Source organism: Arvicola amphibius, chromosome 8 (genome assembly GCF_903992535.2).
Source record: "Arvicola amphibius chromosome 8, mArvAmp1.2, whole genome shotgun sequence".
Classification (NCBI taxonomy): Eukaryota; Metazoa; Chordata; class Mammalia; order Rodentia; family Cricetidae; genus Arvicola; species Arvicola amphibius.
This window is the reverse complement of record NC_052054.1, coordinates 72,984,625-73,011,403: the sequence shown is the minus strand read 5'-3', so window position 1 is coordinate 73,011,403 and position 26,779 is coordinate 72,984,625. Positions and strand designations below refer to the sequence as shown.

At 50.9% G+C, this 26,779-nt stretch overlaps 2 protein-coding genes and 1 non-coding gene across 3 annotated transcripts; 1 reads left to right on the top strand and 2 right to left on the bottom strand.

Annotated features, from left to right (window-relative positions):
• The first annotated feature begins 1,190 nt into the window (after positions 1-1,190).
• On the top strand, positions 1,191-6,637 carry Fosb (FosB proto-oncogene, AP-1 transcription factor subunit). Its single transcript, XM_038340145.1, has 4 exons — positions 1,191-1,891; positions 3,788-4,108; positions 4,567-4,674; positions 5,905-6,637. The coding sequence occupies exons 1-4, from the start codon at positions 1,766-1,768 to the stop codon at positions 6,364-6,366; spliced, it is 1,017 nt and encodes a 338-aa protein (XP_038196073.1). The 5' UTR covers positions 1,191-1,765; the 3' UTR covers positions 6,367-6,637.
• Positions 6,638-9,719: 3,082 nt separating this feature from the next.
• Positions 9,720-9,806, bottom strand: Trnastop-uca. Its single transcript has one exon. It is a non-coding gene; the product is annotated as a tRNA-Sec (tRNA).
• A 5,028-nt stretch (positions 9,807-14,834) lies between these two features.
• Positions 14,835-26,779, bottom strand: Rtn2 (reticulon 2). Its single transcript, XM_038340190.1, is given in 14 exon segments — positions 14,835-15,283; positions 15,525-15,583; positions 16,508-16,554; positions 16,658-16,727; positions 17,216-17,354; positions 17,608-17,815; positions 19,619-19,662; positions 19,664-19,708; positions 19,710-19,797; positions 19,800-19,826; positions 22,720-22,980; positions 23,071-23,520; positions 23,604-23,648; positions 26,746-26,779. Coding segments are annotated over 14 exon segments (1,593 nt in total). The 3' UTR covers positions 14,835-15,207.

The following is a 26,779-nucleotide window of genomic DNA, read 5'->3' as shown; positions in this document are numbered from 1 at the left end:
AATTAAAATAATGAACATATATTAATTATTATTAAGCATTTAATTTACTTACTATAATAAAATAAAATAATAATAACAACTTTTTTCAAGACAGGATTTCTCTGTGTAGCCCTGGCTGTCCTGGAACTCACTCTGTAGGCCTGGCTGGCCTCAAACTCAGAGATCCACCTGCCTCTGCCTCCGGAGTGCAGGGATTAAAGGTGTTCGCCACCACTGCCCAGCTACACCTATTATTATTGTTCTTAATTACACATACTTTCCTTTCTATCTCCGTAAGAGATAGAAAGTTCTTCGGATAAGGCCCGAAGAACTCACTGGGTGTAGGTTCCTACCTGATCCAATTCTTTAGGGTCCCAGATGCAGGGCACCCTCTACCCCCGGAAGCCACCCATCCTTTGCTTAGCATCGAAGTTTTGGCTCAGGAAGGGAGCACCTTTTCTAAGGTCAGAGAGTCAGGCCGAACCTGGGACGAAGGCTTTTGGGGAGGGGACGCCATCCTTAATCTACACCTACACCTGGCGACATCATAGACCTTCCAGCCCCGCCTAAGCCTCAGTTTCCCCCGCCTAGACTGACTACACCCCTCTTATTAGGTTCTGCACTAAAGACTTGCTCTCTTCCGCCAGCCGGGGGCGCTGCACCGGTTTGGGGAGGATGGTAGCCTCTGGGTAAGCAGACCTGGGCATCTGGGGTTGCACCTTCCTTCGCCGGGGTCAGCAGGGGCCTTTCCCGGGAGTTCAGGCGCCTGTCAATCTCAGCCCCCGGGGCGGCGTGGCACTGCGCAGGCGCGGGCGGGTTCCGCACGGCGCAACGGCGGGCGCGCGCGGGAGCGAGGGATTCCCTCTGACGTCATTGCTAGGATACCAAACAAACACTCGGCCGCGCCGACCGAGCTCCTTATATGGCTAATTGCGTCACAGGAACTCCGGGGAGGGCGGGGCGGGATCCCCTCCCGCGGAGACCCTCAGAACGCAGCTTTGGGGACCCCCGAGACCACTGGGGTCATCCTATGGGTAGGTGGAGAATGCACGAGGCCCTGGGGGGTGCCACAAGGGGTTATGGTGGCGGGGAGGGAGAGTTTGGGAGATTTGTGCATGGAGCTGAGGGTGACGCAAGCGGGGGGGCGGGTCCCGGACGCATAAATTCAGCCCGGCATCCCGGCTTCATTCATAAGACTGGAGCAGCTACGCCGGGGACACGCGGAGCCGGGGCTTGCGGGACTTGACTACTGGTGACTCTTCTTCTTCTTGACTGCCGTGAAATTTTTTTATATATATATTATTTTTTAACTGGAGAGAAAGTTTTGTGGGTTTCTTTTTGCAAGACTCCTTCTAGATCGTTCTTCCGTTCTGTCCTGAAGATAGACTTACTTTCTGTGGGCTTCTGGATCGCGCCCCTCTGCCCTCCCCCATTTCGTGGGACGCCTGGAAAGGAAGAAAACCGCGTCCGAATCGCACGCTGAACGGCGGCACTGCACGACGGGTCTCTGGGCGGGGAGCGATCCCCGCGTCGCCCCCCGTGAAATCGGCGGAGCCTGGACTTTCAGGAGGTACAGCAGCGACCTAAAGGGGACCTGGGCGCTTGCAGAGGGGACTTGTATCGAAACTTGGGGCAGTGTTTCGTGTCGGACGCGTAGCTCCCCCAAGCAGCGCACTTTGGGGACGTGTCCGGTCCACTCCGGACTCGCATCTCATCCCACTCGGCCATAGCCTTGGCTTCCCGGCGACCTCAGCGTGGTCACAGGGGCCCCCCTGTGCCCAGGGAAATGTTTCAAGCTTTCCCCGGAGACTACGACTCCGGCTCCCGGTGTAGCTCGTCACCCTCCGCCGAGTCTCAGTACCTGTCTTCGGTGGACTCCTTCGGCAGTCCACCCACCGCCGCCGCCTCCCAGGTAAGTTCTCGATCACAAAGATAATACTTTGGTGGTCATGTAAAAAGATATTTCTTTAAGTCTAAAATGTGGATTAAGTATCCTCTCAGATAGAGACGCGCCAAAAACTCAGGATCTGGGAAAGCAAGAGGCTTGGGTTGCACTTTGGTTTTTTTTGTTGTTTGCAAACTGCAAGGAATGGGGAGACGTTTGCAAGAGGTTATGTACGCGGAGCGCGGGAAAGGAATGTAGTTGGGCAAGCGTTGGCGAAGCCCGGTGCAAAGTATCGCTGTGGCTAGCAGAAGCTGAGAACTTTTAGCTGAGCTCAGGCTTCCTTACCCAGAGCTAGGCAAGTAGGGGAAGAAAAAACAAAAAACCCAAAAAATCCCAGAGAAGCTTCCAGTAGCCTTCTCCTCTGCCCTTCTCCTTCCAAGCGCGGACTGCACGGCCGCGGTAGCCCGCCACCCGGCGAGAGTTTGGGCCTCGAACCCCGATCACGCTGCCTCCGCCTCCTGCGCGGAGACGTAACGGGTAACCCGTGCGTAAAGGCTGACGCGCTGGAATCCTCCGTCTGACGCGGGGCACGCACAGCGCACGGCGCCCCCTCCGCCCGCCCCGCCCCTGACGTCCCGGGCACGTTCTATTTTGGAACGACGAGGCCACGTTGCTAAGGGAGGGGGCAGCGCGACTTTCTGATTGGCTATCGCGGAGCGGGCTTTAGCCAATCAACATCTCCTTCCTATTTGTAGAGCGTAGCTCCCTTCCCTGCTTTTTGTGGTTTTTCCGTGCTGGGGGGGGGTCTCCAAGAGGCAGAGCTAGGGATTCTGGTCGTGATTGGGGCGACTCTGTCAACTCATGGGTATGAGAGGACCTTGTGGGGACCTAGTCCCGCTGCTGTTAGAAGCAGGAGGCTGCTGGCTGCGTGCTAGCGCCTCTAAGTGGGAACTGGAGACCGTCACCCCCTCTCCAGGCGCACATATAAGCGCTCCCTGCACGCTGAACTCCCGGTCCTTTCGAGGTGTCTAAACACTTCATGAGCTACCCCGAGAGGAGGCAGCCAGGTGGTCTCTAAAAGGTCCGCCTTCCCTTAGTTCCCAGGATCCTGATTGGCCAGAGATTCAGCCCTTCCCTCGCCACGCCCCCCAGAGTAGTTAAGCCTCTAGGATTCCACTTGCGGGAGGGGGGTGGTGATGGACGCTTCTTGGGTTTAGGGATACAGATCCTATATCGCCCCCATCCCCTACAAGACAGTCTGAGGGATCCTCACTGTACTTTTCTCTACCTATCGGTTCACTCAAATCTGTCACTTGTCAGTCTCATTAGGGAAGAGACAGAAATTCGGAAGGGATGCTCTCAACTCTTAGGCCAGTCCCACAACACCATTGGATCTGGGATCTCCGCCCCTGCGGGAGCCCTCATACAGTGGGGGTGTGTTTGTATGTGAGTGGAGAGGAAGGCTTGAGTTAAGGCCTCTCCCTCTCCCTCCCTCTGGGGTGGGGGTGGGGTATTGTGACTGTGTGTATGTGTGTGTGTGTGTGTGTGTGTGTGTGTGTGTGTGTGTCTCCATCCCGGGAGGTTCTGTCATCAGGCTCTGTCCAGCCTCCTCTCCACCCCCCCCCACACACCTAAGAGTCACCAACCCGGGGTGTGATTCACCACCCGCTGGAACCGTGCAACCTTTCCCCGAGGAAGAAGGAGGAGGTAGAAGGCAGTTGAGCAGAATCCTCTCATTAACCACTGCGTCACGGTGTAGTGGAAGGGTGGGTGTTGTGGCTTTTTGCCTGTGACACACACATCCACACCCGCTCACCCTGTGCTCACTCACAGGGGTCGGTGTGTGTTATGTGTGTTGGGCGTGTGTGTGTCGGTGGCTTTGTTTTTGTGTCTACGCCTGTGTGTGTATGTCTCACCCCGTAGGAGTGCGCCGGTCTCGGGGAAATGCCCAGCTCCTTCGTGCCAACGGTCACTGCAATCACAACCAGCCAGGACCTCCAGTGGCTTGTGCAACCCACCCTCATCTCTTCCATGGCCCAGTCCCAGGGGCAGCCACTGGCCTCCCAGCCACCAGCTGTTGACCCTTATGACATGCCAGGAACCAGCTACTCAACACCAGGCCTGAGTACCTACAGCGCTGGTGGAGCAAGCGGAAGTGGTGGGCCTTCGACCAGTACGACCAGCAGTGGCCCCGGGCCTGCCCGCCCAGCCAGAGCCAGGCCTAGAAGACCCCGAGAAGAGACGGTAAGAATGAGCCTCAGGAGTTGATCTGGAAGGGCCTAGGAATGTGAGCTCAGTTGGTAGAGTACTTGCTAGCATGCATGATGCTCTGGGTAGATATCCAGCATAGCATAAACCAGGAGTGCTTGTGCAGGCTGGTAACCCTAGCTCTCCAAAGGTAGAGGCAGGAGGATCAGGAGTTCGAGGCCAGCCTGTGCTATTTATTGAGTTTGAGACCAGCCTGGACTGCAAGAAATCATTATTTAAAAAAATTAAAAAGTTGGCCTGGAGATGAGGGAAGTAATTCTGTCGCCATAAAGTTTGGGGTACTCTGAGGCCTCAAGGCTGCAGGAGCTTTATCATTCCTTCATTCCTGCCCCTGAGGATTAATGGTTGTTGTTTGGAGTTCTGGAGGCAAAGAAGTTTTGTCACGGATGGCAGAGGTATCCCCAAAACTAATAATCCTCATCTCTTTGACTCAGCTTACCCCAGAAGAAGAAGAGAAGCGAAGGGTTCGCAGAGAGAGAAACAAGCTGGCTGCCGCTAAATGCAGAAACCGCCGGAGGGAGCTGACCGACCGACTCCAGGCGGTAAGGAGGAGTTCTGGGGTGTCTTAAGGCTATGCAGGGGGTTCTCTGCCTTGCTCTGCACCCGACTTCTCACTGTGCCTATGTCCTGAATGAGGATTCCCACTTAAGAAACAAGGGTCAGTGCGGGCTGATGGGGTCGCTGTATAGGCATGCTCAGACCCTACCCGCTCACTTCCCTCTTCCGCCACTTTCCCCATCTCTTTCTCTCAGTTTAAGAGGACAGCTGGAGGAGGTCATTCTCTTTGTCTTGGTTAAGGAATAATCCATGAATAATCCATTTTGCCGCAGTACCTCTATTTTTTTTCTGAGACGGGGATCTTCCAGTGTAGCCCAGCATGGCTACCACAACTTGACAGCCCTTTGTCTCAGTCCCTGTGAGTGCTGAGATGACGCACGGATCATCATCCTGACTGGCTTGAAACCAAATTATTTTATGCTGTGTCAGTTCTTTACCTCCTGCCCCAACCACCTACAGTTCTCCAGAACTTGAGCTGGGGGCACCCACCAAACCTCTCCTTTCTTCCTTCTACCCCAGTGTTGAGGGTCCCGTCCCTAATGCCTGCATAATATTCTCCTGCCCCTTGAAACCAGGGCGCATCTCAGCTTTTCTACTGGAAGGAAGGAGGGGGAACGGAACCACACCAAAAACAATGCATAACCATTGTTTATGCACACAGAAAATTGCACTGTTTTTCTTTTTCTCTCTTTAAAAAATTATTTCATGTATTTATTTATTTGCTTACGTTTGTCTGTGTGCAGTTGTGTGGCAGCACACATGGAGGTCAGAGTTGGGTCTACCCTTCCATCTTGTAGGTCCTAGGAATCAAGCTCAATTTGTCAGACTTGCTGACAATCGACTTTACTCACTGAGCCATATTGTCCCCTTCCTCCCCTGTTAAGACAGAGTACTCCTTAGTACAGGCTGGCCTCAAACAAGCCTTCCTCTCTCTGCCTCAGCCTCTGAGTGTTTGGATTTTACAGGTGTTCACCACATCAGGCTTGGAGTTCTTGTTCCACACCAGAGTCTTTCATTCCTGCCTGGCTTTCCCCTAAAATCTCTTGCTTAGCTGAGGAATCTGAAGCTCCAACGGGGTCCCTCTCAGGGGTCATCGGGGCCTCTGGATCAGCAGCTAGAATGTGTGTGTGTGGCGGGTGAGCCACTTGGTGTGGTCGCTGACCATTGTCCTTCCTTTCTGTCTCCTATGACCTGGCCTTCCTGGGCGCCATCAGGAAACGGATCAGCTGGAAGAGGAAAAGGCAGAGTTGGAGTCGGAGATCGCCGAGCTGCAAAAAGAGAAGGAACGCCTGGAGTTTGTCCTGGTGGCCCACAAACCGGGCTGCAAGATCCCCTACGAAGAGGGGCCGGGGCCAGGCCCCCTGGCCGAGGTGAGAGATTTGCCAGGGTCAACATCCGCTAAGGAAGACGGCTTCGGCTGGCTGCTGCCGCCCCCTCCACCACCGCCCCTGCCCTTCCAGACCAGCCGAGACGCACCCCCCAACCTGACGGCTTCTCTCTTTACACACAGTGAAGTTCAAGTCCTCGGCGACCCCTTCCCCGTTGTTAGCCCTTCGTACACTTCCTCGTTTGTCCTCACCTGCCCGGAGGTCTCCGCATTCGCCGGCGCCCAACGCACCAGCGGCAGCGAGCAGCCGTCCGACCCCCTGAACTCGCCCTCCCTTCTTGCTCTGTGAACTCTTTAGACAAACAAAACAAACAAACCCGCAAGGAACGAGGAGGAGGAAGAGGAAGAGAGGGGAAGAAGCAGTCGGGGGTGTGTGTGGACCCCTTGACTCTTCTGTCTGACTGCCTGCCGCCTCTGCCATCGGAGATGATGGAAGGACCTTTGTGTTTTGAGCTCCGTCTCTGGTTTCTGTGCCCCGGCGAGGCCGGAGAGCTGGTGACTTTGGGGACAGGGGATGGGGCGGGGATGGACACCCCTCCTGCAGATATCTAATGGTCCTATTAATTCAACCCAACTTCTGGGGATAGATGGATGGGTGGGTGGGTGGGTGGGTGGGATGTGACGCCCACTTTTGGCGTCTTGCGTGAGGCTGAAGGGGAAAGGGTGCTGGGTGTGGGGTGCAGGGTGGGCTTGTGGACAAGTTGGCATGCACCCCCAGAAATACCCAACGAGGAATGACAGCCCCTCCCCTTCTCTCCACCACCCCCTACTCACCCACCCTCCAGGGTGCAGGGTGACCAAGATAGCTCTCTTATGCTCCCTCGGGCCTTAGCTGATTAACTTAACATTTTCAAGAGGTCACAACCTCACCTCCTCCGGGACGAATTGAGCCCCCGACTGAGGGAAGTCGGTGCCCACTTTGGGAGTCCGCTAACCCCACTTCCCCGATTATTCCAAAATGTGAACCCCTATCTGACTATTCAGTCTTTCCCTCCTGGAAAAACTGGCTCGGGTTGGATTTTTTTTTTCTTCTCTCATCTGCTACAGAGCCCCCTCCCTACTCAGGCCCGAGCCTACTCCTGTGCAGTATTATGCCAAGTCCCTCTCACCCCGACCCCTGGCTGCCCTTGGCCGTCCTCGTTGGGCCTTTCTGGTTTCAGGCAGCAGGGGGCGCTGCGACGCCCGTCTTGCTGGAGCGCTTTATACTGTGAATGAGCGGCCGGATTGCGGGGTGCGCCGGGTGCCCCAGCCTTCCAAAGCCTTCCCTGGGCCTCCCCTTCTTCCAACTGCCTCCTTCCTCCCCTCGACAGGGAGTTAAACTCAAAGGAGTGACGGTGATGCATCCTGGTAGCCTTCTTGCTCAGGCCCCAGACATCTCCAAGGTCTCCCGCCTTCCCCAGCCTAGGACGCCAACTTCTCCCCACCCTGGGAGCCCCGCATCCTCTCACAGAGGTCGAGGCAATTTCCAGAGAAGTTTTCAGGGCTGAGGCTTTGGCTCCCCACCCTTGATATTTGAACCCCCAAATATATTTTGGACTGGCATACTTAAGAGGGAACTGAGTTCCCACTATCCCCCACTCCATCCGGTTCCTCCAGCCCCAAATATGGGTCCTGGCTCCTCCCTCCAGCTTTCACCTCGTGAGAATTCCACGAGTCAGATTTCTATTTTTTAATATTGGGGAGACGGGCCCTACCGCTCCCCCGCTCCCCTGTGCTGCATGGAACACATTCCACGCCCTGTCCTGGGTCCTCGGTTCCAATCCTAACCCCGTAAGCTATTTATCCCTTCCCCGGTTCCCGAAAGGCACTTATATCTATTATGTATAGATAAATATATTATATATGAGTGTCTGTGTGCGTGTTTCTGTGCGTGTGTGCGTGCGAGTTTCCTTGTTTGCAAGTGTGCTGTGGAGTTCGAAATCGCTTCTGGGAACTCGAGTCAGACTATCTGGCTGTCCCTCCATAAATGTCACATTTTTGTTGTCCCAGCCATTCTGGCTGTTGGAGACAGTCTTTTCCCGGTCTGTTCCTCTCTGACCGCTTCCAACATGTCTCCTCTCTCACTGGCCCTGATCTTCCTTCTGTCTGTCAGCTCCGGGTTTGATGGGGACATGCAGTTTTACTTTCGTGAGTAAGTGTGACTGGGTGGTAGATTTTTACAATCTGTATTGTTGAGAATCCTGGGTGGGAGTGTGTGATCAGAAGGGCCTGTCGCTGCCGAACACAATTCATTGACTCCATAGCTCCACCCATACTGTGGTTGTGATTTTGTTGTTTTGTATTTTGCACCTGACCCCGGGGGTGCTGGGGCAGTCTAGCACTGGGCAGCTCCCCTCCCCCCTTGGTTCTGCACTGTCGCCAATAAAAAGCTTTAAAAAAATGTATCTACCAGGTCAAAGTGTCTATTTCCCCTGGGCACCGATTACATGGCTTCCTTTCAGCCAGACAGGATGAGTTCGGAAGGCTGGGAAGCCTTCACAGGCCCTTATTGGGGCAACTAACGAAATCAGGAAAGTGGATCCTTGGGAGGACTTCCCTGTTTCCAGGCCTAGTCACCTTAAGGAAAAAGGAAGGGGCAGAAGGTCAGGTGTGAGGCACTGAGGGTGGTGAAGGGTCCAGGAGACTTCACGGTTGGAAAAGAAAATATTCGGAACACTGAATGGCCAATGATTTCAGCAAGAGTTAAGAGGGAGTAAGACCATGTGTGGTGGGGCACGCTGGCAATCCCAGCGTTTGGGAAGTGGAGCAAGGGGAGAAGATGGTAGATATCAGCTACCGGGGCACTGGGGAGCTAGAGGCTCCCGGTGAGAGACACATAAGGCATCTGGAGAGTGGGAATAGCCTTCAAGGACATTCTGCAGGCAATGACATTTTAGAATAGAGTTCCGATGCTATTTTGCCGGCACTAGGGATTCCTAGCAGGGTTTGAGCAGTGGAGCAGCAGTTAGTGTTATTTTAGGTGGACTCTTCTATTCCCCAGACTGAGAGTGGCTAAAAGAGACAGGCTAAGGCTGAGGAGGACCCAGAAAGGGAGAGAAAGGATCCGAGAGACGCGGAGGAGACAGAATACCTGCCATTTCAGGTGCACCACCCGTCAGGCGGCCTGAGAGTTCTGGTGACCTCAGAAAAGGAAAGGCAAATGCTCCAGCCTCGGTTTCCCCATTCTCATATGTCATCCCTCAAATGTGTCCCAAGGTCACCCTGGTTAAGTCTCCTTGAGATATAACTTTATATGCTCTACTTTTCTCTCGGGTTAATTAAATACATAATTGCCTGGTGCTGTCTTCTCCACTGTCCGGGTTATCTCCTGAGACCAACGCTAAAGGTGTGATCACAACATCACTGCTCAAATACAGAGACAGGGCTGAGCCAGATTGAACAAATGAACAAATACATGACTAAGAACTGCCTGCGTGATTAAACACATATGCGAGCAAAATGCCTGGATGAATAAATAGTTGAAGAAGAGAAATCGGAGATATAAAAGAATATCCTAGAACTGTAGAAACAAACTTAAATCCACTTTTGAAATGCATTTGATCCTTCCGGGAGGGATAAAAAGCAACTATGAAGAGAGAATAAGTAAGAATAGAGGTGAATTTAGAGACTATGATGCAAGGAGCAAAATGGGATAGATACTCCCGCCCGAAAGGTGGAATTGAACCACTCTGTCGCTAAACAGCTACAGGTTTGAAGCCTGCACCCCAGACCACTGAGGATCATCCGGGCAGAAGGAGCTATTTTCGGACACTTATATAAAGGCCAAATATAAAAAATCATTTAACTTATGGTCATCGTTTTTGTGTTATTGGACAAAATAAACTGTTTCTGATCATATTTTCAATTTTATCGTGAACATTTGTTTTCTTTTTCTCTACAACATATGATATGAGTGGCTCTTATTAGATAAATATGAGTAGCCTCATTTGCATAGCGCCTTGCATTCTGGGAAGCAGCGCCTAAAGCACTTACCTCCCAGGTTGTACAGGAAAAGCACTTTTTGCGAGGTGAAAAGTCAGTTTCATTTTTTGTTTGCTTTGTTTTGTTTTTAAAATAAAACTCGTGCGGCACTTGGAAGCCTCTTCGTGGCAGAATTTTTCACGTTTTTCTGCGAGGGAGACGCGAGCTTCTCGTACGGTTTGATGGCGCGTGGCCACAAGGCGACACCTGCTGTTGCTTTGTGGAACTGCACGCATAAACGGACCCCTGTTAATCCGGCGTCCACTGTGAGCTCCAGGCTCTGAATCCCTAGGAGAAATGAACTCTACAGCACCATAATTACGATATTCTTACTAACACTGGTTTTTCTGATTTTTTGAGACAGTCTCTTTTCTTTCTTTCTTTCTTTTTTCTTTTTTTCTTTTTTTTCTTTCTTCCTTTCTTTGTCTTCCATCTCAGATGATAGAAGACTGAGTTCTCTAACTGCTTCGTAGAGCCCTATAATCCAACCCCTTATACCCCATAAACAGCCCCCACCCAACCCTCCTAGAACTGGCTTGAGAGGGGTGCAGCTCCTCGGGGCCTTTGTAATGCTGATTCCCTCGGCTCGGTTGTCTTTCCTCCCGGTGTCCACAAAGCCTCCTTTTCACCACCACCTAGTAAGACCTCCCGCACCTGACCCCGATTTGAATAGTAGTAATTTCTCTCTCTCTCTCTCTCCCTCTCCCTCTCTCTCTCTCTCTCTCTCTCTCTCTCTCTCTCTCTCTCTCCCTCCCCTGCCACACGCAACCAAGTCACCACGTGATTAAATGAATAGATGGTGTCACCATCTTTCTCTGAGCCTCAGTTTCCCCATCAGCATAACGTGTTTGAGATACTCAAGTCCCTACAGCAGTGGTTCTAAACCTTCTTAAAACTGCAACCCTTTGATACAGTTCCTCATGTTGTAGTGACCCCAGCTATAAAATTTTCTTTGCTTCTTTATAACCGTAGTCTTTCCACTGTGATAAATCATAATGTAAATATCTGTATTTTCCAATGGCGATTAGAGGCTCCCGTGAAACCATTCGACTCCCAGAGGAGTCGCGACCCACAGGTTGAGAACCACTGCCCTAGCGTCAGGCCAGAGAACCTATGAAGGCGTCGCTAGGTGGCGCTCGACGGCTACTTCAATTCTGAAGCTGCGCTAGGTAGAGGTGCAGTGATAGGCCTGGGACATTAACTTTTTTGATCTATTACTTACTAGTACTCTCTCACCTCCCCATACTTTGATATAAACATCATGTCTTAGGAAATATGTGAACGAATGTATCTTTATAAAGCTTTGTTGAAGCACAGTAGCCACCAGGTGGTGGTGGCACGTACTTTTAGTCCCAGCTCTCGGGAGGCAGAAGCAGGCAGATCTCTGAGTTCGAGGCCAGCCTGGTCTACAAAGTGAGTTTCAGGATGGGCTCTCCAAAGCTACAACAGAGAATCCCTGTCTCGATAAACTAAAGAAATAAAAATGAAGAAGTATGTATATAGTAGAAGATATATATATGTTATATATATATTATATATATAATATATATTATTTTCCCTCGAACTCATACAGCCTCTGAGTCCTGAGTGCCGGGATTACAGGTGTGTGCCACCACCACGGTCTGGTGTATTTATTCTTGTCGGTGCATAAGGGCGACCTGCAGAGTCAGCTCCCTACCTCCACCATGTGGGTTGAAGAGATCACCTTTACCCACTAGATCGCCTCTCCATTTGAGAGCATGTACATGTATGTAGTACTGGGGTGTGACCTATGGCCTCTCTCTTGCTGTGCAAGTGCCTTGTGTGGGGGGGAGGGGCTCAGAGGTTAAGAGCACTGGCTGCTCTTTCAGGGGACCCCAGGTTGGATTCCCAGCACTCACGTGGCAGCTCATACCTGTCTATAACTCCAGTTCCAGGGGAACTGACACCCTCACACAGACACACATGCCATCAAAACACCAGTGCACATAAAAACAAAACAGACAAACTAAACAAGGCAACAGTAAATTAAATTTAAAAAGTAGCACGACTTGACTAGAGATAAAGAAATTGCTGTTTTGGTTTTTTTAGTATTTTTTGTTTGTTTGTTGTCCTCCCCCCACCCCACCCCCGTCTCCCCATCCCCCCATCCCCCCACCCCCGCGGCATGGTTTTACCACATAGCCCTGGCTGGTCTAAAACTCACTACCTAGATAAGACTGGCCTCTAACAGAGGTTTGCCTACTTCTGCCTCCTGGATGCAGAGAACAACTTTAGGGTGTGGATTCTCTCTTTGCATCTTGTGGATTCCAGGGATTGAACTCAGGTCATCAGGCTTGACGGCAAACGCCTTTAAACTCTGAGCCATCTCCCAGCCTCTCTGTGTGTTTTTTTTTTTTTTTTGGGGGGGGGGGTCAGTTCAAGACAGGGTTTTTCTGTTTAACAGCTCTACCCGGTCTGGAACTTGCTTTATAGACGAGGCTGGCCTTGAACTCACGAAGATCGACCTGCCTCTGCCTCCCAAGTGCTGCGATTACAGATGTGCGCCACCACCCGCTCGCTGCCTCTCTGTTTTCATAGCTAGCTGCTGCACTGCCCAGCAGAGACACTGCAAACCGTGCGCCTGTAGCTCCTCCTTGGCACCTCCGTCTCCGTCTGCACAATGCCACGCACAGCGAGAGGAAACTACTCCTTGGCACCTCCGTCTCCGTCTGCACAATGCCACGCACAGCGAGAGGAAACTACTCCTTGGCACCTCCGTCTCCGTCTGCACAATGCCACGCACAGCGAGAGGAAAGTGATGCAGTGACGGACAAGCAAGTCTCAACATTTTTGTGTCTGTCTTTACTGTAAGCTATTTCTGACAAGCGACACTGGCTTGCTTCCAAGGTGGAAAGTAGCATTTTCTTTACAAAAGATATTTTTCTATTTTATGCCACTTGTTTATGGTGCTGAGGATGGAACTCAGGACCCTTTGCAAGCTAAGTTAGTTCTCTACCACTGAGCCACACCCCAGCTCCTCACTGGGGGATTCTACCACTGAGTTGCATACCTAGTCTTTGATTTTTCTTTTAATTTCATTTTTATTCTATGTGCATTGGTGCTTTGCCTGCATGTATGTTTGTTTGAGGATGTCAGGTCCCCTAGAACTGGAGTTGCAGATAGCTGTGATCACCTTGTGGGTAACAGGAATTTTACCTGAGTCCTCTGAAAACAGCCAGTGCTCTTAACCACTGAGCTATCTCTCCAGTCCTACCTTTAATCTTTTGAGACAGTCTTGCTATAGTTCCATTTGGCTTTGAATTTTGTAGCTGACCTGGAACTCAGTCCAGGGATTACATATATGTGCCACCATGTCTGACTGTCCACTGGGCATTTCTGTGTCAGGCAGTGCTGGGTATTAAACGCGGGACCTTATATATACTAGACAAATGGTCTTCCACGTTAGCACGAGCCATTAGTGTAAAGATCTCACAAGGGAATAACTGACGTTTGGGAAACAATATCGTTATCGTAACTAACCATAGAAATTTCTAGGATTTCTGCTAGGTCGCACTTGGAAAATATGCTTATTGTTATTATGTGCATGTGTGTACATGACAACATCAATGTGGAAGCGAGAGGACGGGATTATGGAAACAATTGTCTTTCAGTCTTTCCTGTTATTTTCTGCGATGCCTGCATGTGCGGCTGTACTCCATTCGTATGCAGTGCCTGAAGAGGCCAGAAGAGGGCATCAGATCCCCTGACACTGGAGTTAACGTGACCATGAGCCACTGTGGGAGCTGGGAAACCCTGGATTTCTGGAAGAGCAACTGGTGCTCCTAACTTCTCTGCAGCCCCGCATTTCTCTACCTTTATGTACCTTCCCCAGATTCAGCTCATGTCACCACACCTGTGTAGCAAGAACCGGCTGAGCTCTCTCATTGATCTTAAATCTTTTACCTTTTTTTTTTTTTTTTTTTTTTTTTTTGTTTTTGAGACAAGGTTTCTCTGTGGCTTTGGAGCCTGTCCTGGAACTAGCTCTTGTAGACCAGGCTGGCCTCGAAAGAAAGGGTCTGATGATTATAGATTATAGGCAGGGTCCGATTATATTCCAGGTTGACCTTAAACTCACAGGAGTCCACCTACCTCCGTCGTTTGGCTTCCTTCCTTCCTTCCTTCCTTTCTTTCTTTCTCTCTCTCTCTCTTCCTTCCTTCCTTCCTTCCTTCCTTCCTTCCTTCCTTTTTAACATTTATTTATTTATTTGAATGCATTTGTGAGAGTGTACAAGAACTACTTGAAGGGTTATTTCTGATCGTTCACAATGTGGTTCCCAGAAATGAAACTTGGGTGATCAGCATGGAGGTAGGTACTTCTCATCAGCCACAATAATTCATTTTCTAACTTTTATTTGGAAATCATTAAAGTGACATTTTCATGTTTATTTTGGGTGAGCGCAGGTACGCGATGGAGCACATATGGAAGACGATGAGGGTCGATTCTCTTTCTACCTTGGTGGATTCAGATGATCCGATTCAGACCTTCATGGCCTTTCCCAGGTGAGCCATTTTACAGCCCCCAATCATTCTTTGTGTCGTTGTTTGTTTTAAGGCAGGATCCCTCTATACAGTCCTGGCTGTCCCGAAACTCATTGTGTAGACCAGACTGGTCTCAAACTCCAAGATTCACCCACCTCCGACTCCCGAATGCTGGGATTTAAGGATTTCGCTACCACTAGGGTTTTTTTTTGTTTGTTTGTTTGTTTGTTTGTTTTAATGCTTTTCAGTGTAGGAAGGTGTAAGTGGAGGGGGCCTTAAAGCACAGAAGGCCGTGGATTTTCCACAGGAGTCTTTATTACAGTGTAAATCCAAGCTCAGGGCTCCTCTGGGCCCCATGCAAAGCCCCAGTTTAGGGGTTGGTGACCTCAGAGACACCAATCCCTCACGGTGCCTCCAGCGACGGGTCATGGAAGTGCAGAACAGCGTCCGACTACGCAACTACAAGTCCCAGCAGGCTCCGCGGCTAAGGGGCCTGGGCGTTCCTGGACTCTCAGAGCAGAGCCTCTTAGGAAATGTAGTCCCAGTCGTTCCGGCACTTCCCACTGGGAAATGGCTTGGCGGAGTGGGAGAGGGTGTGGATGCACGGGAAGTGAAGGGCAAGTGGGCTGTTGGGGTGTGGGCAGGCGTCCCTTGGGCAGAGACACCCCTCTCATTCGGCTTTGGCTTTGGATCCGGAGACTGCAGATGCTGCTGGGGTTCCGGTCCCGGGGATTTTAGCTCGGATCCTAGGGAGCATAATTAGGGGCCATGAGGTTGACAAGAGATGGAGGAGGTGCAGAAGATTAGCTAGCCCCTGTCCTCAGCCTGACGACCTGCTTTGAGAAAGAGATATTGTGCCCTGGAAGATTTGGGGAAGTGTAATGGGGCAGAGGTAGGGAGAAAGAAAGGAAGAAAAAGAAAAACCCACAAACAACAACAAATATCCCAGGCTCCACCACCCTCCCTGTCATCATCTCATGAACTTACTTAGCTTTGATGTGGCTCAACTGATTGGTCACCAACCCCACATACTGGTCGATCTGGGCCTGGGGAGACCAAAGAGGCAAGGGATTGTGGGTAACTGACGTAGGATTCTGCCTCCGGCTCTCACATCGTCAAATCAGAGGAGGGTATGGGGCTCATCACTCCTGTTTCAACTATGAGAATCATAACTGGCCCTTCTGCCTTTGCTGTTTTGAGACGGTCTCATATAGCTGAGACTGGCTGGCCTTGAACTTCTGGTCTTTCCGTTTCTAGCTCCCAAGTGTTTGGATTAGAGGTGTGCACGACCACTCCTGGTTTATACACTACTAGGCATCAACGAGGACTTTACTAACTGAGCTAAATCCTCAGCCTGCATCTGATTTTCAGACAGGGTTTTGCTACCTGGCCCTAACTAGCCTTGAATGTACAGGGATGTTCCTGCCTCAGCCTCCTGGGTTCTCAGATTGTTCGCTGTTTTGGTGGCACTGGTATTGAACCCACGGCCTTCCACTGTCTAAACCAGTGGTTCTCAGCCTTCCTAATGCTGCAGTCCTTGAATACAGTTCCTCAGGGTATGGTGACTCCAACCATAAAACTACTTTTGTTGCTACTTTATAACTGTAATTTTGCTACTGATATAAATCGTAGTGTAGATATCTGTGTTTTCCCGATGGTCTCAGGCCACCCCTGTGAAAGGGTCGTTCAACTTCCCAAAGGGTTCCCACCCACATACTGAAAACCAAAGGTCTAGACTTCTGCATTCGAGGTATTTTACCTCCCTTCCTTGAGTCATGTCCCCAGCCCCACTGGTGGAGTCTAAGCAACTGGTCTTGGAGTCAGACAGCTTCCTTCCTTAAGTGCTGGGTGGCAGCAGGGCTCCCGAGTCTGCCTGGGACTTGTGTGTGGGGTCCTGGCTCTAGAAGGAAGGCACTCACACTAGCCGTTTTTGACTTCCATGTCGACAATGGAGAGTTTGCCATACTCACCTGGTGCTGTCTGTACAGAAGGGGGACGGTGAACAACGCGACCACTCCTATAAAGAAGGGGGGTTCAGGTTTTCCTAGCAGAGAGGGACAGGTCCATGTGGAACCCCATCCTTCCCCCATCCGACCTCAGCAAGCCCCTTCCCAGCTCACCTAGGATGACAAGAGTCAAGCCGTTGAAGATGGCTCCCACGAAGGTCAAGATATAGAAGAGAAGGGCCAGCTGTGGGGTGAGGGTCAGTGTCAGAGAGACCTATGGGCTGTGAACCCTGCCCCCCACCATGGGCACGGAGGAGAGGGGTGGGAATACAGAAGCAGTCTTGGGGGGCTGATGTGTGTGATGTCCTTCTGCACACTACAAATGTGTTGCTTCTATTGGTTGATGAATAAAGCTGTTTTGGCCTATGGCTTGGCAGAACATAGCTAGGCAGGAAAGCCAAGCTGAATACAGGAAGAAAGAAGGCAGAGTCCAGAGATGCCAGCAGCAGTCAGAGGAACAAAATGCCAGAGCATTCCTGGTAAGCCACAGGCCACATGGCGATGCACAGATTAATAAAAACAGGTTAATTTAAATGCAAGAGGCTAGTCAGTAATAAGCCTGAGCTATCAGCCAAACAATTATAGCTAATATTAAGCCTCTGAGTGATTATTTTATAAGTGGCTGTGGTATCAGGCAGGAACAACAGATAAGCTTCGGGCTACAGGGGGTACCTTGAGAGAATCCACCAGGTCTTCTACCAGGAAGAAATGCCGCAGCTGTGTGGCTGTGGAGACCACTTGGGAGGCAATCTGCTGGGACAAACGCTCTGTCTGCTCCCGAGTCAGGGTCAGGTCCATGTCCAGGTAGGCCCTGATGGGGTCAAGGAGTGTGTTGTGACTCAGTGGGGGGGTAATGGGGGGGGCTCAGACTGGGCCAAGTGACTTTAACATGCGTGTAAATGAGACGTCTGGTGGAAAAGCAGGGTCAGGAAAGGGAGTTGAGGATAAAGGAAGGAATCAGGGCTGGGGACCAGGGTTCATGATGAGGAGGAGAATGGGCCGTGCATGAGCTGAGGTCAAGGACCACATTGCATGGTCAGCTGAACCGGGTCATGAGTTCTCACTGGAAAGGGTTGGCGCCATCACCCCGGTGCACGGCCTGGAGCACTTTGCGATAAACCCTGAGAGAGATGGTGGCGCAGAGACCCAGCAGGGCTAGGTGCGCAGCCACGGACACGATGCTAAAGTGCAGGAGGCAGAGGAGAGAGGCCATGAGGCCCGTGAAGACGGCTCCAGACGTCCTGGTGTCCTTCCAGTAGAGCAGGTCTGCCACTGTGGAGAGAAGTCAATGAATGGCTGGGACTAACCCGACTGACTTCGTTCTTGTTCGTTTTTAAGAGACAAGATTTTCACTGTGAGGTGAAGGCTGACTTTAAACTCTGAAGCCCTGGTTGGTCTGAACTCATGATTATTCTAATTCTTTCTCTTTCTTAGACTGAGTTTCACTCTGTAGCCCAGGCTGGCCTCAAACTCAAGGCAATCAATCCTCCTGCCTCTGCATCCTGAGTGCTGAGGATCAAACCTAGGGCAAGGACTCTACCAACTGATGTATCCCCTGACCAGCCTTGTTTATTTATGTGTTTACTGGAGACAGGGTCTCACTACATAGCTCTGACTATATAGTCCAGGTTGGCCTTGAACTCACAGAGATTCACTTGCCTCTGCCTCTGGAGTGCTGAAATTAGAACCGTGTGCCACCATGCCTGACTCTGGATTAAGGACCACACAATGCTCTATTGTGGCTGTGACATTCTCCATTTTATTCAACTCTGATCTCAATGTGTGTGTGGGGGGGTCATTCACTTTGTTTTGTACCCTCTCCCCTTGCCACAGCAGTGTGGCAAGAGGCCCCGGTCTATGGATATCCTCACCTCTGTGTACGCCTATTTCTGAGATACACTCCCGGCTTGGAAACTACTTGGGTGGACCTGTTCCCTATTCTTTTTTTTTTTCTTGAGACAGAGTTTCTCTGTGTAGCACTGATTGTCCTGGAACTCTTAGACCAGGCTGACCTCAAGCTCACAGAGATCCAGCTACCTCTGCCTCCCGAGTGCTGGGCTTAAAGGCATGCACTACCACTGCCCGGCATGTTCCCTGTTCTTTAACAGTATACATTTTGTCAAATTGGTCACAGGGAAGACTAACAACTTATTTGTTGCTGGGGAGTCTGTTTTCTGTGGCAGGGTTATGCTATATAATAGCCTTGGCCGCCCTGGAACTTACAGCCATCCTCCTGCGTCTGCGTCTGCCTCCCAAGTACTAGGGGTGTGTCACTATGCCTAGTTACCAAAACATTTTTTAAAGTCCTAAGTATATGATTACACCATCTGATATTCTGAACCCTGACCGCAAACTACTGACCCCTCCCAGAGATGATGAACTCACTAACCAAGCTAGGCCAGAGCCCATGGTTGCGGATGTCCAATCTTAAAGGGTTCCTCCTATTTACCCAAACCTCTACAGCACTCCAGTGGAGCCACACCCATTCGAGCCCCAAATTTTGATTTCAGTATCCTTCTATTTCCTTCCAACTGATCCACAGCGCCCCCCCCCAAACAACCATTCAACTTGCCAAGCCCTGGGCTGCTCCCAGAGTCTGATCTCACTTCTGTACACTCTTTATATATTCTCCTAAACAACACTAAAGAAGAGTCCTCTTTCCCTAATGCGGGGGTCTTCCCAGTCCGTCTCCCCAGACACACACCAGGGGGTGGGGGAGGGGCCGGGTCGCCTGAGGCGGGGCTAAGTTTAGGCTCGCTAGGGGGAGGGGGCCTCTGCAGCTGTGCTGGCACATCCAGTCTGAGTGACAGCGCCGGAGCCAGGACTCCCAGGCTGGGGGAGGGGAACGTCCCTGCTCTTGGGCCCCAAAGCTCTCTGGCTTAAAGAGGGGACCCCATGTTCCCTCAACGTCTTCTCAAGACGTCCCCTGATCCGCCGCCCCAGCCTTAGCATGCATATCTGACAACCCTAAATACCCAGGTGGAAACCATGCCCCAGATCGCAAGGAAAAAAAGGGTAAATCTGAACCCCTTTGCTGTTCCCGGACCCCGGCTCTAGGCCGCCCGACAAGCCCACCTTTACTCCCCATCTCGACTCCGAGAGAGCGGCTGCAGACGCCCGGCTTCTGGGGATTTTGCCCACTTCAGTGAGACCCGAGGGAAAGAGCGGAGGGGAAGGGCCCCTTTGTACCCAACCAATGGCTGTCCAGAGAGGTGGGGACAACTCCCAAATTGGAACTTTGTAAATAGACAAGGAGTCGTCTTTAACCAACTGCTTGCGGTTCCTGGAGGCCCAGGCTTTTTAAACTAGGCTGAGAGTCTGTTAACAAAAGACTCAATACAGTTAGGGAAAAGTAGACCATTTTGTTCGCTGCGAAGCCCGGGATGGCCTGGAACTCACCAAAATGCACCTGCCTAATGGTCTAGAGTGCTGGGATTTAAAGGTGTACATTCCCCATCATGCCAAGCCTCAGTAAAAGTTTTTGGTTTCATTATGTTTTTTTTTTTGTTGTTGTTTAAGTTTTTCATTTTATTTTATATGGGCATTGGTGTTTTGCCTGCGTGTATCCCTGTGTGAGGACGTTGGATCTTAGAACTGGAGTTACCAACAGGTGTGAGCTGCCATTTGGATTTAAACCTGGGTCTTGGGAAAGAGTGGTCATTGCTCTTAACCGCTGAGCTATCTCTCCATCCCCCCTTGGTTTTATTTTTTTTTAACACAGTGTCTCAGGTAGCCCAGGCTGGCCTTGAACTCCCAATCTTCCTATCTCAGCCTCTCCAAGTGCTAGGATTAAAATCCTGAGTTGTCACAATGTACTAAATAGAACTTGCTATGTAGCCGAGGCTGAACTTGAAGCCATAATCTTCCTGTCTCTGCCTCTCAAGTGCTGGAGTACAGGAGTGCACCACCATACTTGGTGAGAGGAAATCCATTTAATATTTTATGGCTCTTTGTGTGAGTGTGCCCAGGATGTGAGTTCATGTAACAAAAGTGACCAGAAGAGGGCGTCAGATCCCTGTAGCTGGAGTTACAGGCAGTTGGGCACCACGCCTGCTCTCTGCAAGAAAAGTCAGTGCTTGTAACAACTAATCCATCTCTTTAGCCCACAAGAAAAGTTTTTGTAGAGGACCTGGGTGTGTGTTGGGGTGGGGGTGGCTCAGTGCATAAAAGACCTTGCAGCACAAGCCTGGCGTCCTGTGTCAGGCCTTCAGGAACCAGGGAAAGAGCAGGATTAGGTGCTGAGCATCCGCAATCCCAGCAACTTCTATAATGCGATGAGAGGCTGAAACAGAGAATTGCCTGGAAGCTCTCAGCCACCTAGCCTGGAGCAGGAAATGTAGCAACAAAAATCGGATCTTTGTGAGTTCGAGTCCAGCCTGGCCTATGCAGTGAGTTCCAGGACAGCAAAGCTATATTATATAATGAGACCCTGTCTCAAGCCCCACCCCACCCCACCCCTAGAAGCTGCCTCTACAAGGTGAAAGGTGAAGATGGACTCCCAAAAGTTGTCCTGAGAAGGCCTGAAGAGATGGCTCAGTGGGAGCACTCAGTACTCTGCAGAGGACCTGGGTTCAGTTCCCAGCACCCACCAGGTAGCTCACAGCTCCCCTAGCTTTAGTTCCAGGTGATGTGGGTCCCTCTTCTGACCTTCACAGGCACCAAGCATGCATTTGGTACACAGATGAAGACGCAGGGAAAACATTTATACACCTGAAATAAAATAAACAACACCAGGCAGTTTAACCCCATGCCTTTAATCCCAGCACGTGGGAGTCAGAGACAGGTGGATCTCTGTGAGTTCAAGGCCATCCTGGTCTACAAAATGAGTTCCAGGACACCCAGGGCTATACAGACAAACCCTGTCACCAAAAACCAAAGCTAAAACCAAAACAGAGCAAAAATTGAGACAGGGTCTCACTATATAGCCTGAAATAGACTGAAGCTTACTATGTAGACTAAGTCAGCCTTAGGCTCGCCAAAATACACCTGCCTCTGCTGCCCAAGCGCTGAAATTTAAGGTATATGCTGTCAGGCCTGGCCTGATCCTTTAAAAAAATTTAAAAGTCCCATGGGCACATTCAACTTCCAGATGAAGTCCTCTGAAGAAGGAAGGATTAATTCTTTGACATCACCCAACCCCAGGGCTCCGTGGACCATTAATTTCGAGTACAAAAAGCCAAAGGAGCCGGGCGGTGGTGGCGCACGCCTTTAATCCCAGCACTCGGGAGGCAGAGGCAGGCGGATCTCTGTGAGTTCAAGGCCAGCCTGGTCTACAATAGCTATTTCCAGGACAGGCTCTAAAAAAGCTGCAGAGAAACCCTGTCTCGAAAAACCAAAAAAAAAAAAAAAAACAAAAAAACAAAAAAAGCCAAAGGAGTCAGGCAGTGGTAGTGCATGCCTTTAATCCCAGCACGTGGGAGGCAGAGACAGGTAGATTTCTGTGAGTTCAAGGCCAACCTGTTCTACAGAGCAAGTTCCAGGACAGGCTCCAGAGCTACAGAGAAACCCTGTCTTGAAAAACAACAAAACAACAAAACAAAACAAACAAACAGACAAAAAAAAAAAAGAGAGAGAAAGAAAGAGCCAATGGGGCCAGGCAGTGGCCTTTAATCTTTAATCCCAGCACTCAGGAAGCACAGGAAGGTGGATCTCTGTGAGTTTGAGGCCAGCCTGATCTACAGAGTGAATTCAAGGACAGCCAAGGCTACACAGAGAAACCCACCCTGTCTTTGAAAAACCAAAAAAGAAAAGAAAAATTGAAAAGAGAGAAAGGAAGGGAGAGAGAGAGAGAGAGAGAGAGAGAGAGAGAGAGAGAGAGAGAGAGAGAGAGAGAAAGAAAGAAAGAAAGGAAAGAACCCAATGAATCAATAAATGGGATGGGTCTGGTGACTGCAGGCCTGTGATCCCAGCTGAGGCTGAGGCAGGTGGATGGAGTTCAAGGCCGTGTGGAACAAGCCCTGGAGTTAGTTACCAGTTTGCATATGCATTGTGGGGGAGAACCCCAAAACCACAGACCCTCAGGTAAAGGGGATTTTGGGGGACTCCCTTCTCCATTGTTCTTAGGTCCTGTGCCAAGCTGGTCCTGTTACACTTAAAAGTGTCAATCTCCCTAACTCTGTCTAGTTGAACAAGGTCCTCTACAGCCCAGAGGAGCCGTCTGCTCACAAACCACTTACCTAGAAGGAGCGGTTTCAATATGAATTCTGATTGGTCTGTGCTATCGAGGCACTGTGCTGTGATTGGCTCCTGCTCCAGCAGTCGCCAATGCTCTTCTTCCTCGTTCAGCAGAGGTTCATCAGGGCCGGAGTTCGAATCTTGTGATCTTGATGGGGATGGAGTATGAGCCTGGGGGGTCCAGGAACTGGGGCTAGGCTGAGGAGTCAGGACCTCAAGTTGCGAACGTAGAGCCTGAGCAAGTCGGAGTTCCAGGTTCGCCTCTAGTGTCATAGAGAGAGAGAGGCCATGAGCTTTCTTCTTGGAGGTATCCTGGTGTGCCATACACCCTCTGAGCACCTCTGAGATCTCACCTTCCTTAGGCTCAACGGCCTCCAATCCATCCGGCTCCTCGTTTTCCAGTGGGGTGGAGCTGCTGGTAGCCGAATCCTCCCCGGATCCCGCACTCCGGGCAGCCCAGCCTAGCTGGTCCTCCAGCGGGTACTCAGCCGGGGGCACGGTGTCAGGGTCACCTCGGCGCCCCGGCTCTGGGGACTGGCTCAGGCTAGGGATGCTCTCCAAGCTGTCCCCCAGGCCGGGCTGTGGGGGTGGGTCTCGTGGTTCTGAGACTGAACGTCCCTGGGGCCGCGGGCGACGGGCAACTGAGTCCCTACGGCCCCCAGAGCCCACTATGCCGTCGAAGGCAATGTACGAAAAGGTCAGCTCCCTTGGGGTACCCCAGTCCTGCGATGTGGTCTCCTCCTCGTCCTCTGAGAATTCCCGGGCTGTGTGTAGATCCCGAAAATCCGAGTCGTCATTCCCTCCTGCAGTGGGAGAAGGGTTCTCAGCTTCTCCAAACCACCCAGTCGTGAGGACCCCCCCCCCCACGTCTCTCCGCTGCACTTACCCTCGGTGGAATCGGGGGTAGAAGAGGCTGTAGAAGGAGCTTCTTCTGCAATGGGAAAGAAAGAAAGATTCTAGTGGCTCGAACTGTCTAAACCACAGATACCATACATGTGCAAGGCCCCAACCCGGCCAACCTCACTCTCTAAAGTTGACCTCTGACCTTCACACACAGGACCCAGAACTCGTGGGGCACCCCCCGCCCACACACACACACACACGTGGTGCATGAATTTAATCCCAGCATTTGGGAGGCAGAGGCAGGAAGATTTCTGTGAGTTTGAGGCCAGCCTGGTCTGCAAAGCGAGTTCCAGGACAGTCAGGACTACACAGAGAAACACTGTCTCAAAAATCAAATAAAATAAAATAATAAATGAAAAAAAGTAAAAAAAGAAAAAATAATAATCATTTAATCACAGAAGTGCATCAGTGCTGGAGGCCTGGATGGCTGGAACTAAGAGAATTTTAGAACATTTGAACCACAGGACGTTTTGCCTTCTGTATACAGACTGTAAAACTGTAGGGGCATTGAGAACAGAACCTCAGAGCTGCAGGCCTGATGGCACAGGCTTGTACTTCCAACTGCTCGAGATTAAAGTAGGAGGGCCACAAGGTCAAAGCCTGCCTGGGCAAGTTAGCAAGAGTGTTTCAAAATGAAGAGCAACAGGCAGGACTGTTACACTGAGAAGCCCTGTCTTGAAAAATCAAATAAATAAATAAATAACATAATAATAAATAAAAATAAAAAGCCAAATGAGGGCTGGGGATGCTCAGGAGTAAATCACCTACCAGCACACAGAAAGTCCTAGATTCAGTGGGAAGAAGAGATGGGAGGAATGAGGAGGGGGATGGGAAGGAAGAAGAAAAAGAAGGGAGGAACTAGAGAGATGCCTGCTTCACTTGCTGCTCTTGCAGAGGACCCCAGGTTCAGTCCCAGCACACACATGGAGGCTTGCAACCATCTCTAGCGCTAGTTCTAAGGAACCAGTCACCCTCTTTTGGCGGCAGAAGGAATTGCATGCACGTGGTGCACAGCCGTACATAAAGGCAAAATAAATATGTGCTCTCTGTGAGTTCAAGGACAACCTGATCTACAAAGTGAGTTCTAGAACAGCCATGGTTGTTTGTTACACAGAGAAACCCTAGCTCAAAAAAAAATAGAATAAAATAGCTGGGTGGTGGTGGTGTATGCCTTTAATCCCAGCACTCAGGAGGCAGGGCAGAAGTCTGTGAGTTCAAGGCCAACCTGGTCTACAAGAGCTAGTTTCAGGAAAGCTAGGACTCTAACAAAGAAACTCTGTCTTGAAAAAACAAAACAAAACAAAAAGGATAATAAAAATTAGGGACTTGGAGAGAGAACCCAGTGGTTAAGAGCACTGGCTACTCTACCAGACGTCCTGAATTCAATTCCCAGCAACCACATGGTGGCTCACACCATCTATAATGGGATCTGATGCCCTCTTCTGGCCTACAGGTGTATGTGCAGATAGAGTCCTCATATACATAAGATAAATAAATCTTTAAAAAAAACTAATTAAAGACCCAGAAGAGGAAGAGGATGATGGGAGGAACACAGAAGTCTTAGAGGCTCTGCTATATGGCCAAGGATGTAGATCACCAGGCTGAGTGCTCACTTACAGCGAACAAAGCCCCAGGATCAATCCCCAGCATCAAATAGATGGGGTGACGGTGCATGCCTGGTGATCCCAACTCGGGAGAGGTGGAGGCAGGAGGATCAGAAGGTCAATGTTAACCTCAGATCCCTACATATAGAACATATATAGCCCCAGTTCCGCCTGGGCTAGAGGAAACAATATCAGCCTTCAAAGGAGGAGCCTCGGGAATTTTCAGTTCATTCACACATGCAACCATTATCCATTAAGTACACATTATGTGGCCGGCACTGTTCTAGGCCCTGGGGGAGCATGTTATGAACAAATTAGACAAAACTCCTGGCTTCATAAAGTTACACCCTGTGGAGGAGTTCATAAAACATAGTCAGACGAGGAAGGGAGGCTGAGTTTGACACAAGATAGTCTTCAAGGCTTTTCTGATGGCAACAGATCTCAGACCTGAAGGAAGTGAATCACGCAGATGCCTAGAGAGAAGCCTGCCAGACCGGGGGGGGGGGGGCATTGTGATTAGAAGAGGAATAGAGGGGTGTAAAGGGGTGAGTCGGGGAGAGTAGGGCTGGGGACAGGGTGCAGGGTCTCCCCTCGTAATTTTAGCTAAAGACAAGATCTTTGGACACTGGGGAGGGGAGTGAAACTAAAAATGTCCAAATCACACATTCTCAAGAACTTGGGCATCTGGATACCCAAGACGTGCAAGTGGCTAGATCTGCTAGCGTCGGCATCCCCAGCTGTCAGAACCACCCTGTGTGGGACGCAGGATGGTAAACACCGACTGCTAGAGCCAATGGCTCAGAGTTGAGCAGGATCAGATGAGGGACTTGGAACCAAGAAGCTAGCCCCTTAGAGTCAGCTTGGGGCTCTGCACACAGGAGAGCCTCGAAGCCTTCGAAAATCGAAACCCGACCACCTGCCCCCACCTCATTTCCTCACCTGAGCAACCTGGAGGCCTGCAGAGGAGTGGGGTCTTCGGCAGGGTTACTTCTGAATGGAAAAGCCAACTAAAGACTCAGTAGTGTTGGCACCAACCCAATGATGGTGTTTTGGGGGACAGGGGTCGGACATTCAGGGTGACATTAGAAGTGCCTTTTGGGCAGATTACGAGGGTGAGATGCGAAAATGGATGATGAAGGGAATCGAATGCTTCTCCAGCCTGACTCAACCAGTCAGCTGCGGCCAGCACTAGAGCTAGGGACAGCTCCCCACGCGCCTGCTCCTTCTCGGACTGGGCGGGGCGACCCAATCCCGTGCCCCGAGAGCCCCCCAACAGGCGAGCTCCATGACCCGCACCGCCGCCCCATTGCAGCGGGTTCTCCGGGTCAGGATGTCCCAGTTGCCGCCAAAGCGCGGGGTGGGAGGGGGAGGGGAGGAGAAGGATTCCTTTGTCTCCTTCGGCTCCTTCCCTTCAACCCGGCTCTAGCTCGAGCCCGCGGCGCGCGCAGAAGATGGAGACCCAAAGAGGACCCCACGCGGGTTTCTGCGCCCCAAACCAGGCCGGATCCTCTTCATACTCACTGCAGTGGGCGAAGACCGGCAGGACCTGCCCCAT